This window comes from Puma concolor, chromosome D3 (assembly GCF_028749965.1).
Source record: "Puma concolor isolate L17-30 chromosome D3, mPumCon1.1.hap2, whole genome shotgun sequence".
NCBI classification, from domain to species: Eukaryota; Metazoa; Chordata; class Mammalia; order Carnivora; family Felidae; genus Puma; species Puma concolor.
The window spans coordinates 40,564,718-40,581,818 of record NC_141678.1 but is presented as its reverse complement, the minus strand read 5'-3'; the positions used below and the strand labels follow the sequence as shown (position 1 = coordinate 40,581,818).

Below are 17,101 nucleotides of genomic sequence, written 5' to 3'. Positions count from 1 at the left end.
TGTCATTTCCTCGCTTCTTAAAGCATTTATTTTGTTTTTCCATCCTTTTGTTGCAGGTGGCTCACTGTGCTGAAGTCAAGCAGGCCACGCAAAGCTCTGACTTCAAAGCCATTCCTTGATAAAACATCAAAACGGCCCAGGGTGGGCCAGCTGTTATCTGGAATTCTACAGATAATTCACTGAAACTCGGTGCTCACTAGCCGCAGAGAGTTTCCGCGGGTGCTCACTAGCCGCAGAGAGTTTCCGCGGCAAGGCCGTTCCCAGTGTCCTGCTTGATTTTGTTGCCGCGTCTCCTGTGTTTTGTTAGGCAGGGAGAGGGTTGGACCGTCTCTCAATAAAACTCCGTGTTAGCGCACTGGAGAAACTTGACTCCTGCTTGGCCTCGTAGAGGCTGGAAATGTGAACTGTGCCCTCCCTGGCCCTGAAGGTGACATCGTCTTGCTCCTCCTTCTCCACCTGGAAGCACCAGTGACTGCTTTCCCCTGGGCCTTGGTTCGCTTTGGAAGAGCGGTGGCCTGCTTTCCATCATGAATATCAGAAATATTGCCTTTTCAACTCTGTGCTGTAAAATGTGATGGTAGTGCATCTTCATGAGGCACAGAGTTCCCCACTTTGGGTTTGCCAGTCCTGTGGGTTCATTCTGGAGCCCCTCCCTCATCTCCCAGTCTTCAAACTCCAGCCCATCTAATCCCTTTGCTGGAATCACGCCGATGGTCTCACCGATCCTTCCCCCTTGCATTCTTCCACTTCCCACCTCCATGCATTGCCCGATCATCAGCAAGCCACATTTCCCTTTAAATGTGAAGACTCACCTGAAAGCCCACCACCTCTTCCGAGAAGCCTCCCCTGATTAAGTGGGGATGAAGGAGCTTTCGAAGCATGGCTGACAGACTCCCGATAAATGAGAACACACACACACACACACACACACACACACCCAAAACAAACACAGAAACTCACAAGAAGAGCAAATTACACATTCGCCACTTTCGGACAGCACGCTTCTATGAGGGTAAGGAGATCAATTTTATAGAAATAACTAATCATTTCAGCAGATGGGGTATTTTTAGCATTCTTGGAGGTTAGCAAAACACTGCTGTCCTCTCCCACACCAATCCGTGTCTTTCCTCAAATCCCTTCTCCTTTTCTTCTTAGCTTCCTAGATGCACGTGTGAAGGGGACTGCCACTCGCCGGATATGGATGGCACGAATGACACCGAAGGAAGTGGGTCCTGGCAGTGCTTCCGGGCTGGTGGATCACACTGCCCAGGAGGACCCTGCGTCTGAGACCAGTAAATGCCTTAACCACGTAGTGTTCCCGTCAGGGAGCTTTAACGACTCCATGCCCCCATCCTTCTTGGGCAAACATGCTGGGACCATGGTAAACGTGGATAAAGGACCAAAACACTCTAGAGAAGGCCCTGCGGAGAGAACGGAGGGCAAGCTTCCTGGCAAGTCTCCACGTTCAGCCTCAACTAAGGCTGCTGCAGGGCAAGGGGATCTGTAGGGAGCCCTGGATCGGAGGCAATCACATCAGAAGTAGAAGCAGACATGTTCGATCTCCAGAAGACCGCCCTCCGGGGCCAGAGTTAATGCCCCTTGTGGAGGCCTGAGAGACTCATGGCATCAAATGACCAGAACGAGGAGAACACAGACGGAATGGTGATAGCTGGCAATTAGAACATGGCACCAAACACCACTGCCACAGACGCTTTCTAGCTACAAAGCCACGCTAGGCAACCTTGAAGCAAAACAGTATCGATTTTGTGGTTGTAAAAACGTACCTTCAACTGCAGAACTCAGTTTTATGACACCTTGAATAAAAACAAAAAGTGGCAGTTATATAATGGACCCAAACCTCCTAGTCTTCTCAACACACACACATGCTTCAGACCTAGAGTTTTTGCCGGCATGTTGAGAGTTTAACTGAACAAGTAACAACTTGGAAAACAAGGTCGTTTTCAGTCCTCGATTAGACCTGATGGTGTCTTCACTTCCTCCGCTAAAACCGTTTGGGGGAGTTTTTCACTAAAGAAGGGATCTGACGTGTTTTTGCCCAAAACAAAGGCCAAGTCTGTGTGAATGACTATTTCTGTATGGAAGTCATGCTGGATAATGAATCGATAAAACTTCACCCAGCAGGACACCGGTGTCTAGTACTTTCTATTTAGTGCTATGTATAGAGATCATTTGATACATGTTGGGACAGGGTATCTGTTGAGATATACAGAAGGTGATTAAAAGCCATGGTGTGATCTGGCAACTTCCTTCTCTGAGGTGGTTGGGCCAAAGGCCATTTACTGTTCAGATGTGGTCGGTGTTCCAGCTCCCTGCAGGTCAGTGAACCGGCCCTCTGAGTGTGTCAGATTGCTCATGAACCAAGGAGACCTTACTCCTGACTGGACACTCATGTGCCTTTTTGATGCGTTTAAGGATGAAAATACTCAACTGAGATCAACTAGACTGGGTGCAATGATTTGATCAAACGATCGTTGTTTTTTGGTGGGTTATAGTAAAAAATAAATAATATTCCCCAAACCCTATGTGATGGCCACGATACTTGAGGCTGAGCAAAAATGTCTGTTTACAGTTTCATGTGGTTGGCATTCTGGTTCTCTTTCCACCCAGAGGAGTTTCAAATTAAAAATGGAAACAAAACCCTTTCAAAGTCGGTAAGCCAAATCGGGATGAGTGTGAACATGCACTGATTTTAACAGATTAGGTTAACAAAGAGACAAACTTGCTCTCCGTTACAACTTTCTGAAAAAGCTGCTTTTAAGTTACCTATCCAATTTCATCTTTCCTGCAGAACCAGTAGCGTCTGGTCAATGTTTAACGAGGGACTCTCCAGGGCGAAAAGTATGCATATAAATGTATGTATGTTTATTATGGTTTTTACTGATAGACATGATGTGTGATACATAACCTACAAATAATAATAAAATCCACGGTGCTCTTTACTGCACATTCCTTATAGCCACTTGATTTTCGCGGAATGCTTTTGTTGATTTTGGTCAAACTCTTCTATTCATAGCCAGCAAGTCAACTGTGATTTGCACAGTTGCAAATCATTGCAATTGCAATCATGCACTGAATGTCATCCCAACCCCCTCTTTCCCTAATAAATGTATTATCATTACACCTCCTGTGTGGTCTACTCTTGAACTATTTTTCACACCTTCATAGACATTATTTTCATTAAAACTCTTTCAACTTCAACACCACATAATTACTTCCACCCTGGCCTATTTCAAGCTACAAGCCTGATGTCAGCAAATGTGGAGGTAAAAAGGGGTGGGCAAGTAGCAATACTATTATGTAGTATTTTTACCATGCGAGCGCTGTAGTTGTATAGTGTGCATAGTAGACCATAGTCAAATGATGAGGAAGGTAAGAGTTTTAAGTATGTATTACCTTTGTTTTTAATATCATTTATTTAATTATAAGCTTATATCACTTAATTTATAATAATAGCCGTGCTTAATCATGGGCTCGCATCATGCCCCAAATTATAATAATTCGCTCCTGCAAGCTGGTATGAATCAGGTCTAGCATAACGTTGTCATGACTGATGTTTCTTTCCACTCAGGCCCGGAGAAGAAAAATCCTGATCTTCAGAATGCCTTCCGAGCTATTCACAAAAGGGGTTATAATTTAACTGAATGAGACAAACGTAAGTAAGCTTAGCATTTGCTATTATTTTTCCAGTAACTTCAAAGCCTCTTAAAACCGTCACACGTAAAAATATGCTATACATAGATCACCTTGGAAATAACAGTCGCTGACAATCATCTACGAACATAACCTAAATGGACGTGCCCAGGCCATTTATGCCAAGAGGTATGAGTCACTGGCTTATTAAACAACGATCCTGTCTTTTTTCAAACCGTCGAATTCTTATATAGGAAACCAGGTCATGATATTGATTGTTTTTCAGCCATATTTATTTTTGTGTATAACCATGGTGTCAGCACCCGCCATTTAAACAAAAAGACAACGGTGTGCTCTAATCAGGGTGCTCTGATCAGCTTTACGCAGGTAAAGCAAGAAAATCTAAACAGATTCTTATGGGATTTGTGGTTGTTGTTGGACCAGAGCCCAGTAGTACATTTATTGAATAAGGGGAAAAAGGTAAGCTAAAAAACTAATAACAGTCATTTTAAAGCTCTAATTATGAACATTATTTTAATAAAAACATTAGTGATTCATCAACTCCATATACACTTATGTTTTTTTTTTTAACCTCCAAATCAGGCTTTTTCCTGTAGTAGGATAGGCCTTTGTAAAGATGTTGCAAAGTAACGATGTTGCAGTGAAAATACAGAATTAGCTAAGTCTAATTAGACAGCTAATATTAATACTATACAAGAATTGTAGGATAAAGGGAAACTATATTTTATTTTAAACGACTATATTAAAAACATTTTGAATATTTAAAAAACGATTGATGTTGATGCTGAGAAGCTACATGTAGCACTGTTGACTCCCAGGACACACGATAGACATTATCTGGTGATTGGCTGACATTGACATTGCCTGGAATTTAGGGTAAGCCGTAACACATACACATATGCATATATACACACAATGGATCTTACTTCTCCCCACCCCCCTCCCCTTTAATGTTGCCTCATCTGCAGAAGTGTTTGGAAATAAAATTTAAAAAAAGAGACAAAAAGGAAAAGAAAGCTAACTGTTCTTCCCTCCACTCGATATCATCAGTATTGCAAAATTCCTAATCTCGTGGGTGATTTGTGCAGACCTGGTCTATTGCCTTCCTGCACGTCAGGGCAAATCACCAACCGGGTGTGTTTCCTGCCGCCATTCTCCAACTCCAAAGCCATTCCACCCTCTTTCCTAACACTCTCACCAAATTATTAATTTCAGACGATCTATAATAATTCTTAAGAGAGTCAAGATAATCCATGCTCAAGTACGAATGACTAGGACTCACTAGAATCTTCCAGTGACATCTCATTGCTGTTGAAATAGTAATACAGTTCTTACCCCCAGCTGACAAGGCCTTATGTCATATATTCCTGCTCTTTTTGTTACTTCTTCTACTTAATCTCACCTGACTTTCTCCCTGATTTGAGATGCTTTAGCCACGTTTGTCTTCTTCCTGTGCCCTGCACTGCTAATTCCTTTCTGCCCCTGCTAGTGCTCCAAATGCTCCCTCTGGTTCAAGTGCTTGCCCCTCACCTGCTAGATCTTCCTACACCCAGTGCTTTCTAGTCACTCAGATATTACTTCACACGTCACTTCCTCAGACAACCCTTCCTTGCTTACTGCATTTAGAGCAGACCCAGTAATAACTCTGTAGACCATCTCTCTCTTCTATTTACTTATTTTTATAGTAGTTATAAATTCATAGATAGTAGTTATAAATCCGTAACTGCTTGGAATCATGTCATTGATTCATCACTCGGTTCCTTGTTTGTATCTGTCTTCCTCATAAAGATGTAAACAGAATGAGAGAGCAGGGACCTGCTTTGTCTCGCTTGTTCCAGTAACTCTCTTGACTAGAATAGTGCCTGGCATAGAGCAAATACTCGATGAATATTTACCTAATGAGTAAGTGATCATTCCCAGGTGTTTCCAGACATCCTAAAAAGAGAATTTTAGGGGCACCTGGGTGGCTCGGTGGGGTAAGCATCTGACTCTTGGTTTCAGCTCAGGTCATGATGTCATGGTTTGTGAATTCGAGTTTCACGTCGCGCTCCGAGCTGCCAGTGCCAAGCCGGCTTGGGATTCTCTCTCTGTCCCCCCCGCCCCCCAAAAATAAATAAAAAACTAAAAAAAAAAGAAAGGTTTTTTTTTTTTTACATTTTTTGTTTTTTAAGTTTATTTATTTTTGACAGAGTGCGAACATGAACTGGGGAGGGGCAGAGAGAGAGGGAGACACAGAATCAGAAGCAGGCTGCAGACTCCGAGCTGTCAGCACAGAACCCGACACGGGGCTTGAACTCACAAACCGCGAGATCATGACCTGGGCTGAAGTCAGACGCTTAACCGACTGAGCCACTGAGGCGCCCCGAATGTTTTTCTTTCTTTTTTTTTTTTTTTTAAAGAATTTTATCGATCTTTGCAAATGTAATTTAAACATTTTGTCTTAATCGTGGATATTGTTGAGCAGAATCCTGAGATTTCGTTATATTGACCACTCTATTTCTACTCAGAGGCTGGTCTTCATGGAGGGTAGTGAACATTGATGTGTAGATATCACATCAGTGATATTTAGGTTTCAAGATTATACTGTTAAAAAAGATCCCCAAGAAGTAATTTTATCAACTAGTTGGAGACAGGGTTATGCTATAAATGGACTTCAAGAAATATCAGCTAATTGATTTTATATCTAAATATCTCAGGAATCTGCAGTTCTCTTATCTGTACTGTCCTCACGTTAGGCCCAGTCATACAGGAGTGCTCACACGAACCTGTATGATATGATATGGATAGAGAAAGAAGAACTAAGAAAGGACCATTCAGTTTTTAATGTCCTCCTTCCAATGCATTCTCATACTGCAGGAGGAGCAGTCTTTTTAAAAGGCAAGTCCAATGACATCATATTCCTAGCCCTTTAAAATTCATAAATGGCTTTTCATTCTTTTTTTTTTTTAAGTTTATTTATTCATTTTGAGAGAGAGAGAGAAAGCACAAATTGGGGAGGGGCAGAGAGAGAGGGAGAGAGAGAGAATCCTAAGCAGGCTCCGCACTGTTACTGCAGAGCCCGATGCGGGGCTAAATCTCACAAATCGTGAGATCATGACTTGAGTCACAATGAGACGCTTGACCGACGGGGCCACCCAGGTGCCCCGGCTTTTCTTAAGATAAAGATCACAAGCCTTAACAGGACTTGCACGGCCCTTCATGACGCCATCCATGGCAGAATAAAAATGCCCACAAACTCTTCTATTTACCTCCCACCGAAAGATGAATCTGTTTCTTCTCGAATCCAGGAAAACTCCATGATTGCTTTGACCTTTAGAACAAAGCAGAAATGATGCTCTCTCAATGTCTGTGTCCAGGCTTTATGAACCTGGCAGCCTCTCCCTGTCTCTTGGTCACTCCCTCTGAGAACCCTGAGACACCAGGTGACAAGTCCTGAGACTGCAATGAGAGAGAGGCCACAGGTGCACATTCTGGCAAATGACATAAGCTGAGGGAAGGAGCTGGAAAGCCCTGGGGAAACTGTTGGTGGAGGCTGGGAGGAGAGACAAAAGGCTGTCCCTGGTCTCTAGAAGGAAAGTCAAGTCATCTGATGCAGTGGCAGAAAGTTTGGTGGCATTATGACCTGTAGTAATACGAAAAATAGAAAATATACCTAATGAATGTGTAGAGTTTTAGTAAGATTTCTAGGAAGAATGTGTAGAGTGCCAGTTAGATTTTTTAAACAGTTGCATATGATAAAGTACGGATAAAGGTGTGTTAATAAAAAAAGGACTGTTCAGTTTTCAAGCAAAATTTAGAGTAAATACAGAGCTCGTACTTGTTGGTTTTTAAGAAAAGATAACAGGGTTTCACACTGCTAGCCTTTTCAAAGGCAAAAGTCTCCCAAAGTAAGAAATTGACTGAGGATGAGGATAATCGCAGGGATGTAGCTGTAAGATCCTTTTTTAAATGACTTTAGAACAATATAAGTATGTCTCAAAATCTCATAACAAGACAAAAGGGCTTCTAAAAACCTGAGTGTGGTCCCATGACACCCTGACCTCGTGCCCAGGCCAGAGAAGGGTCTGTCTTGAGAAAAATTGTGGATGTGTTTTATCTAATAGGTCTAATAAGTCTAATAAGATTCATAGGAAGCCCACAAAGATTTCAAGAGAAATGTATTAATGGATGCATTATCAGCTTGGACAAAAATGGGCAGAGGTAGTTCAAAGTGAGATTCATTAAAGCCCCCAAACTTCTACAGGCAGGGAATAGGCTGAGAAAATCAATCAGTTGCAAATGACATCTTATGTGCTAGAGACTGAATCTTGTCTCCTACCCCTGCCCCCTGCCCCAGTGTCCTATGTTGAAGTCCTAACTAATCCCCAGTGTGATGGTATTGGGAGATGCGGCCTTTGGGATGCCATCTTCGGGATAGGAAGAAAGTTCTCACCCAATCTGACAATACTGGCACCCGATCTCAGACTTCTGAGCCTGCAGAAATAACATCTGTTGTTTGTGCCACCCAGTCTGTGGTATTTTGTTACTGCAGCCTGAGTTGGCTAAGGCCTTATGGAAATAGGGTAGATAAGTCAGAAGGTAGATAAGCCAAGAGTCTGGAAGGAGGAAACAGGACAGAGAGTCTCCCTAGGGAACAGGACCGGGCTCCCCCATCCGGGAACCAGCAACAGGACCGGGCTCCCCCATCCGGGAACCGGCAAGATGTGGATTTCAGAACTGCTATGGACCAGTGATTGCTCCATGCCCCCTCCTTCCTCCACTCCTGAACGAGAGTGTGCATTCCATTTGTCTCCTCTCTGCATCATCAGTATATGCTGGTTGTGTGTGGAGATACCCTTCTATTTTAGTTCTCAAGTCTTGATATTGAGAAAAACGATACTAGAGAACTGGATCAAAGGATCCTCAGCAACACCTGAACCTTATTTAGGCTGTAAGAACCTGGACCTCACACTTGAACTTCATGCCATAATGAGATGAGATTTCTAGAGAACTTTAGAAGGAGTATATTTTGCCCTCACAGAAGAGTCTAGTGTCGTCCAGAGGATGAAGTGTGGCTAACTAAAGATGGCCACAAATGATTTGAAACTGTTCTGATTGAGAAGTGACATCTCTGTCATTTTCTTTCATCTGCGGGGCTCTGTGACTGCTCCAACCAATAGAATATGGTGGAAGGGATGCTCTGCTTGTATCTGGGCCCAGGTCTTAAGACTTCCTATCATTGGACACTATCCCTGGGAGCCCTCAGCTGCCATGTAAGAAGCCTTGAAGCCACAATGCTGGAGGTGCCCCCTACAGGTGTTTCGTTCAACATTCTCACCTGAGCCCACATTTCCAGCCACTGACATCAAGGTGCCAGGCATGTGAATAGTGCCATCCTCGACCCCCTAGACCAGCCCAACCCCCCGCTGAATGTGGAACCCTATCTAAATTCTTGGCTCATAAGATCTTGGTATAATAAAGCGGTTGTTTTTCAGCTACTATGCTATGTATTGAGGTAATATGTTACGTAGCGACTGAACCAGGTACCTGTGCCTCACTTCTCTGAACTCATCTTGTATCATGTCCCTGAGGTCTCTATTCTCCAGCCGCACAACCTTTGCAGTGCTCTGAATATTACCATGTGTGCCCCCCCTCCTCCTTCTTGATCTTTCAGCTCTTGGCTTATGAGGATTTTCTCAGAGAAGTTCTCCCCGACCATCTAGATTAGCTCCATTGTTACAGTAGATGCACCCACAAGAACAGTGTGTCTTTCTTTCAGAGCAATTATCTCTGAGATAATTCCATTAATAATGCCAGGCTCCACCTCTAGATTGTAAACTCTGTGAGCACAAGGCAAGTGTCTTTGATCATCCCTGACTTCCCAGAGTCCAGCAGTGTGTCTGGACATAATGGGCGTTGAGTAAATATTTGTTAAGCGGATGAATGAAATACTTGATGCAGCCGATAAGGACTCCCTTCTGTTAACTGTGCCACTATTCTTCTCTCTCACCTACTGTGAACAAATTTGATTGAAACCCATTGTAGCTGGGGAAGGGCGGTATGACTCTGTATGAGGTCACTACTGCTTTGCTGTTGTCTGCGAAGGCAGCTCAGTACAGCTGAAGTGTCTGCTGTTCCTTTTGGAACCCCTGTGCAGAGAACAGGAGGAAGCCGAAGGTTGCTTCTGGGCATGTGTGGGCAGAGGCGTGCAGAGAGCAAAAAAACCAATCAGCGCCTGCTAACATTTACATCTTTGGTGGAAATCAAGGCGCTTTCCTGAGACTCTAAAGAAAGCTGTGGGTGTTCAAATTATCTCCATCATTTCTAAGTGTAAGTTGAGAAATAATTCTTACTAGACTGTGAGCTCTTTCCTACCCTACCCCTTCAACCGAAACCGTGGGCCAAGGAAGGGGTGCGTGCGTGAGTGCGCATGTGTAGGAAAGATTGCGTACCGTTCCATAACCAGCGCTCCCGGAATTGTTTTCTTAATACTGACTCTGCGTTCTGCTGTTTTAAAACATACGTTTCCCCACTTATTTAGTCCTGTGGATGTGGAAAATAAATCCGTTGGAAATAGTCTTTCTTAAAATTTTCTGGTTCCATTTCTTGAAGTCTCCAGTCTGTCATTTTTTGCTGTAAGTGAAATAGGCCCAAGTTGCTATAAATGTCCTTAGAATTTCATGTCATAATTTAAAAAGTATTTTCCTTTACCTTGCTGTATTTCTCTTAATGCTAGTCTCCGAACGGGTTTGTGTACGGTCGTTAAATGGGTTTAGTAGGGCTCCTGTGGGAGAAAGGAGGATCTCTATTTGCCCATAATATTCTTGGTCTTTTTAAAAGAAGACACTCCCCACATGGCAGGGCTGCAATGCAGACAGACATGTTCCACATCACTTTGGCGAGGTCACACGCTCTGGGACTGCCTGTTTCCATTTCTCTGATTTGTCCTCTCTCCCTAAGTGCCTACATAATACTGCACTTGTCCCTTTTGAACGTGTAACAGATTAAAGAGCTGGTCAGGAGGCAGATGTAGGCACACCTTTGATCTCTCATCCTTGGGGGTTAAGGGAGGGCAGACACCTGGCGGCTGCTGAGCTGGAAACAAAACACAGGCCCGGACTGGAATTACCTTAAAGGGAGCCGCAGCGCCAGCCAAAGGGGCAGCTGGATGTGCTGAATGGGCACAGAGGGAGGAGAGCCCACGGTTGGGCAGAGGACCAAACACAGAGTCCCAACAACGTGATTCAGGCTAGCAAGGGGTTGGTCAGAGTAACTGTTTCTTAGCCAGAGGACTGGAAAGATGAGGCTGAGAAGAAAATGAAAAGTAATTCTTTTGCAAATAATACTGCAAAACGTTCAGCTGTGCACAAATGCTGAAAGACAATATTGATAGCAATTCGGAAAGCTTTTAAAGAGAGGATTTAGAACTTTTTTTTCTTAGAAGAATTCTTTTTATTAAGGATTTCACCTTTGCAGCAGGGTGCCGTAAATTTCTTAGCCGAAACGAAACCTGGACCGGTCCCTAGGATTTTTTGGTGAAACTGCATTGCCCCCTGGCGTTTGCATGTCATTGTTACGCCGTTACATTAGAAGCCCAAAGAATGCCAGTCCAGCTATGGAAGGATGCAGCTTCCTGTCTTAGCTGGGATCAGAGAACACAGTTTTCACCCTCAAAAGTAGAGATGCTTTGAAAAGACATGGGATGGAAATTTGAAATTTAGACTCTTTCCTTCTCCACCCTCGGTGGCATCTCCCGAGATTTTCAGTAGCTCTTAAAAGAAATTGATCAAATACTCATCTGCCAATTTTTTAGTATACAAATGGTCATGTGAATGGCTGCTCAGCACCTACCCATTTTTCAGAACCAGCTCAAATATTTCCTGTGCTATAAAACCTTTCCTGAATTCTCTTTGACATACGGTACACACCTGAATTGTCATGCTTCTCTGCTTTCATGCTACTCTCTCTGATGGAAACTTGAAAGTAAGAATTATACTTGACTTCTCTTTGTACCCACTATGACTAGCATGGAGCCTGGCAGATAGAATGCATCCAGTAAAAGTGTGTGGCTTGTTGGTTGCATATATCGAGGCTGTTCACAAAAAGTTCCTAATCAATAGCAACTGAAAGTCACTATGGTAACAAAACTGAAGGCTGAAGAACATGACCCTTGGGTGGGATGCTGAGTGTTGTTAAGCGCCTGAAACTATGCAGGCACCATGTCCGGCTATGGGGGAGGGGAGTTAGAATAATCTAGAACTAGAATATATCTAGTTCTAATAATCTAGAAATCTATAAAAACTATTCAAACTTTAACTTCCATTCCTTCCCCAAATGAAACTTTATTCTAGAAACATCTTGAGTATATTCGTTATCACTACACTTACAAATTTCTTTGGGGCAGATGTTTTTAGGAGTAAGTGTAAAGCTTCTGACCGAGGTTATTGAGGATACTGTGGCATGTTGGCTGAAGCCACCAACACTGAGCTGAGTGACAATAAGCAGGAAACACTGGCGTCTGGGGCAGGTTATGTGTATTGAGAGGCAAACTATAAAGGAACTGAAACTGAGTCAGGTGTCAGACTCACCTATATATAATGTACAAGTGTTATTCTGCTTTAGATATTATCTCATGGCAGAAGAAATGACCAGATCTGAAGAATCTATTGCATTAGGATGGGTCAGAAGGTTGACATTATTAGCAAGACTGCTTTTTAGGTTATAGTATTGTCACATTAATACTATAAATAAAAGCTTCTTCTTCTTCTTTGAGACAGAGAGACAGTATGGGTGAGAAGGGAGGGGCAGAGGGAGAAGGAGAGAATATTAGGCAGGGTCCACACTCAATATGGAGCCCGATGCAGGGCTTGTTTCCATGACTGTGAGATAATGACTTGAGCCAAAATCAAGAGTCAGATGTCTGACTGCACCACCCAAGCACCCCTAAATAAAAGCTTCTTAAAGCAGTGTGTTATACTTTTGTTCGGTTAAAAGAAAACATTTCAAGGAAGAAGGTTAGAACAGGAGAGCTGTTAAGAGCTTGAAGTTTGGAGTCAAATTGAATAGGTACAAATATCGACTATATCTTTTGACCTCGGAAGCATGACTAAACTTTTCTGTAACGGTCAAAATGAGGATGCCATTAATGGTTTTACTGTCTGGTACCTGGTAAATGTGTGTTTATTGATGAGGAGAACCATATGAGTTTCCCACTATGGTAGATGAGGGGAGATGAAAAGATTCTGTACTGTTGAAAAAGCCAGATTCTGTACTGTTGACTTCTAGTCAAGTCCATTCTATGAGACATTATTAAAACCCCCATATACAAAGGAATGTTCTAGGTAGTAGGGCTTCTCCAGGGCTGGTCTCATCTCTGAGGCTGGCCTCAGTGCAAACCTGGAATTCAGTATATCTCGGACACTTTCAGATCAACATCACTGGACCTCTGAGCATATGCTGGGACCTACTGTAAGGGTCCCTCCTTGTCCTATTCTAGTAGACAGCTCCACACTCAGGGCTAGCCTGAGCTAGCCCAAATGGCCACTAGCAGTGGGGGATCAAGGGCAGTCTTCTTTGGTCCTAGTTCCTTTTGAAGGTGTCCAGAATGCTAGAAAGTGACATAAAATTATTTTGAGCTGACAGCATTTGAGAATAGGCTATTCTGCTCCCTAACCCCCAAACTCCCTTATCTGCATAAAAGCAGGGACTCCCCAAAAAACTCAGTTGTCATAAATCCATTTCCCAGGAGTTTCTGCAACCAAAGAAAATTGACTACTGTCACTAGAGAGGAGAAATGTCACCACATTTAAGCAGACAGTATTATAGAAATATCACATGCCTAGTCTCCTAAGGGCCCATTTATCTTTCTTAAAAGTTATTTGTAAGTGCTTCTCTCTCCCATCCCCCTATTAAGAAGGTACATAAGCCTCAAATTCTGACTCCTCAGTCATATTTTTCTTATATGTACATAAATAAGAATCTATCTTTTCTCTTGCTAATCTGTCATTTGTAAATTTAATTTGCAGGCCCCCAAGAAAGAAACACAAGAGGTTAGGGGAAAAGTTCTTTCTCCCTAACACATCCCTGTATGGCTTTGGCTAAATATTGGACTCCACTATGCTAAATCTCTACTCAGGTCATCAGAACTAGCTTGGAACCTTCTAACAGAATATCTTCAGTGTGAGGTGTTGTGGCAAATTTAAGTCCATCATAAATCAGAAGTAGAATGCCCCATGTAATATCTGATGTGTTCATATTTATAGAGCATCTTTGAACAACAGCTGACAAAAATACAAGCAAGAGTTTGTTAAATAAAAATATTCGCTATCTTGTATAATCCCAATCTTTAAGACAAAATGAAATTGTATAAATACTTTCCCACTGCATCTCTCTAATCTTATATATATGTGATGATGTAAAAGCATAAATACTGTTAAGAAAGCTAAACCTTTTTATTGTTGGAATAGGATCAGCAGAGTGAGATCATTTTAACTAACTTCTGCCTTTTGAAGGAATAGCATTTTTAAATGCGTGCAAAGCATATTTAGACATACACAATACGGAACAAGTGGACGACTAGAAAGATAAATGGTGGTAATAACCACTAACAATGGTACAAAATTACGCATCCTGTGGTAGCTAGGAAATATATATTCCTTTTCAAGAGGAGATGAGACTTAGAAAATTGGGCCCTCTAATGTGATTTTCAAAAGGCATACAATCATCAATGAGCTAAATGAAGCTGGCAAAGCACACTCAGGCCTCCTGGGAATTCCAGAACATTCCAAAAAATCCTGGCAACCGATACCTTCCTGGACAGCTGTTTCTCTCATTTTTTTCCCAAATCCTTTTTTGTTAGTTGTCAGCTAAATCTTTACGTGAGTGCAATGCCCACCCTACAGAAACAAATTCATCCCAGAGGTTTTCATTTTCATTTGGAACATGATTTTCAAAACTGTTGATTGTCTTTCTTTAAGCCTAAAGCAAAAATGCAAGGGTATATTATAAATGCAATCAAGCAGGGTGTTGTGCCATGTCTTTGAGAAATTTCTAAGTAATTTCTATTTCAACGTCTCCGAGTGTAAACAACAATTCTGATTGTTCATGCTTGTATTAACCATATCCTGAAATTAATATTTGACAGCTGTCAGTTAAGCGACATGGTTGATATCTGGTTGACAAATCATCTGCATTAATGTTCCCATTACTAAGCACATTGAAATCAAATTCCATCTATTAGTTGTATTTTAGTTTACCATAGTAAGAATATCTTTGTATGGTGACAAATGTTAACGAGACTTATCGTGGCGATCATTTTGCAATATATACAAATACTGAATCATTATGTTGTATACCTGAAGCTAATATAACGTTATATGTCAATTTTTCTTAAAGAAAGAAACAAAAAAGAACATTTGAATTGGTTAAGCTGCTTGACCTAAAGTTGAAACCATTCTTCTATTGCCGTCTATTGCAAAACTTTCAAAATCCTTCAGATGGCATACAACATTCTGGGTTACCTGGACCCTCATTACTACTTGTTTTATCTTAGCCATTCCCACACCCTTTTCCTCCCCGCTCCTCTGCCAATCGCTGTGTTGCAGCTACAGTCACTTCTTTCCATTAACTTTTCCTTTTCATTCCTCCCTCTGGCCTTTGTACTTTGCCATTCCCTCACCAGGAATTAAAGAAAGATTTTCTTGAGGAAAGGGCAGTGAATTTTCTCTGCCTACGTATTTCACAGTTTCCCTGGGATCCCAACACTCTTATTTCTCTTTATAGCACTTGTACAGAAGTGTTAAAAAAAAAAAAAGTCTTTGTTCTCTGTTCCTGGAAGTCAGGGAAGAGCCTGGGTCAGTGTTGCTGCTATGTCCTCAGGGGCCAGTGCCGATGCTTAGCATACAATAGGTGCTCAATAAGTGCCTTGCTAAATAAGGAAAGGTTTTCTAATTCTATTCACTCTTTTATTTTATTTTATTTTTTTAATTTATTTTTATTTTTATTTATTTATTTTCAACGTTTATTTATTTTTGGGACAGAGAGACACAGAGCATGAACGGGGGAGGGGCAGAGAGAGAGGGAGACACAGAATCGGAAACAGGCTCCAGGCTCTGAGCCATCAGCCCAGAGCCCGACGCGGGGCTGGAACCCAGGGACCGCGAGATCGTGACCTGAGCTGAAGTCGGACGCTTAACCGACTGAGCCACCCAGGCGCCCCTCTATTCACTCTTAAATTGGCAATTCATGATTTCCTGCTACATGGCTGCACTTGAGCAGAGATGATAACCATGTTTTGGAAGTTGATTATTTAAGTCTGAGACACAGCCAGTTATTTTCATAAAGGTAGAAAACAGATGCTGAACTTGACCTTCCCAGGAGCTAACTTTCGAAACAATTATTTTCTCCCCCCACACACTCATACACCACTGATGGGAGTATAATCTGTAAGAAATTCTAAACAAATACAGTCTTGAAGTAATTCTACTTTCCATTTTCAAAAACCTATTTTAAAGAAATAATCAGATAATTTTACCCTTGTCTTCATATAGTCGAATTCCAACAGAGCAACATGAATAATTCTTTTTTTTTTTTTTAAGTTTACTTATTTATTTTTGAGAGAGAGAGGACAGGGCAGAGCGAGGGAGGAAGGCAGAGAATCCCAAGCAGGTTCCATGCTGCTAGCGCAGAGCCTGGCACGGGGCTCGAATCCATGAACCCCAAGACCGTGACCTGTGCAAAATCGAGTGTCAGGTGCTCAACCAAGTGAGCCCCCCAGGCACCCCAACATGAATAATTCTTTAAAAACCAAGATTATGTAATCCATTGGCCAAATCCCAGAAAGTGGCTCCTATTTCACTTAGAGTAGAAGCCAAATCCTTCCAATTGCCCACAGGTCCTGCATAATTCATGTTACTTATGAATTTCATGGGTTTTTTTCTTCAGAATTTTCTACAATGAGACATATTTTTGTTCAGGAAAAATAAAAGCATTATTAAAAAGAGAACAGTGATATTCAGAAAGGAGCTGTGGAAAGTTAACATTCTGGGTTTTTTTCCCCTTAAAAACCAGTTATGAAAGTTCCAGATTTTTTTCAAAAGATTTTTTTCTTAAATGTTTATTTATTTTTGAGAGAGAGAGAGAGAGAGAGAGAGGGGGCATGTGTGAGTGCGTGAGCAAGCCAGGGAGAGGCAGAAAGAGAGAGGGAGAGAGAGAATCACAAGCAGGTTTAGTGCTGTTAGCACTGAGCCTGATGTGAGGCTCCATCTATCAACTGTGGGATCATGACCTGAACCGAAATTAAGAATCAGATGCTTAACTGACTGAGTCACCCAGGTTCCCCAAAAGATTTTTTTAAATGGGAAACATGGTCACCACTATTTAGTAGTCACTCAGTTGCTGATTGGAGAAACACACACACTAGAATGAATTTGACATTTCTTCTTCTTCTTCA

General features: G+C 42.0%; 1 protein-coding gene across 18 annotated transcripts in view; it reads right to left on the bottom strand.

Annotated features, from left to right (window-relative positions):
- Positions 1-17,101, bottom strand: part of DLGAP1 (DLG associated protein 1) — a 904,837-nt gene that overhangs the window by 118,917 nt on the left and 768,819 nt on the right. For 9 of the 18 annotated variants that reach the window (XM_086682542.1, XM_086682539.1, XM_086682540.1 and 6 more), the window contains one exon: positions 1,785-1,814. The exons of the other annotated variants lie outside the window; for them this stretch is intronic. In XM_086682542.1, coding sequence (XP_086538668.1) covers positions 1,785-1,814 — 30 coding nt within the window. The remainder of the gene's footprint in view (positions 1-1,784; positions 1,815-17,101) is intronic. 18 annotated transcript variants of the gene reach the window in all.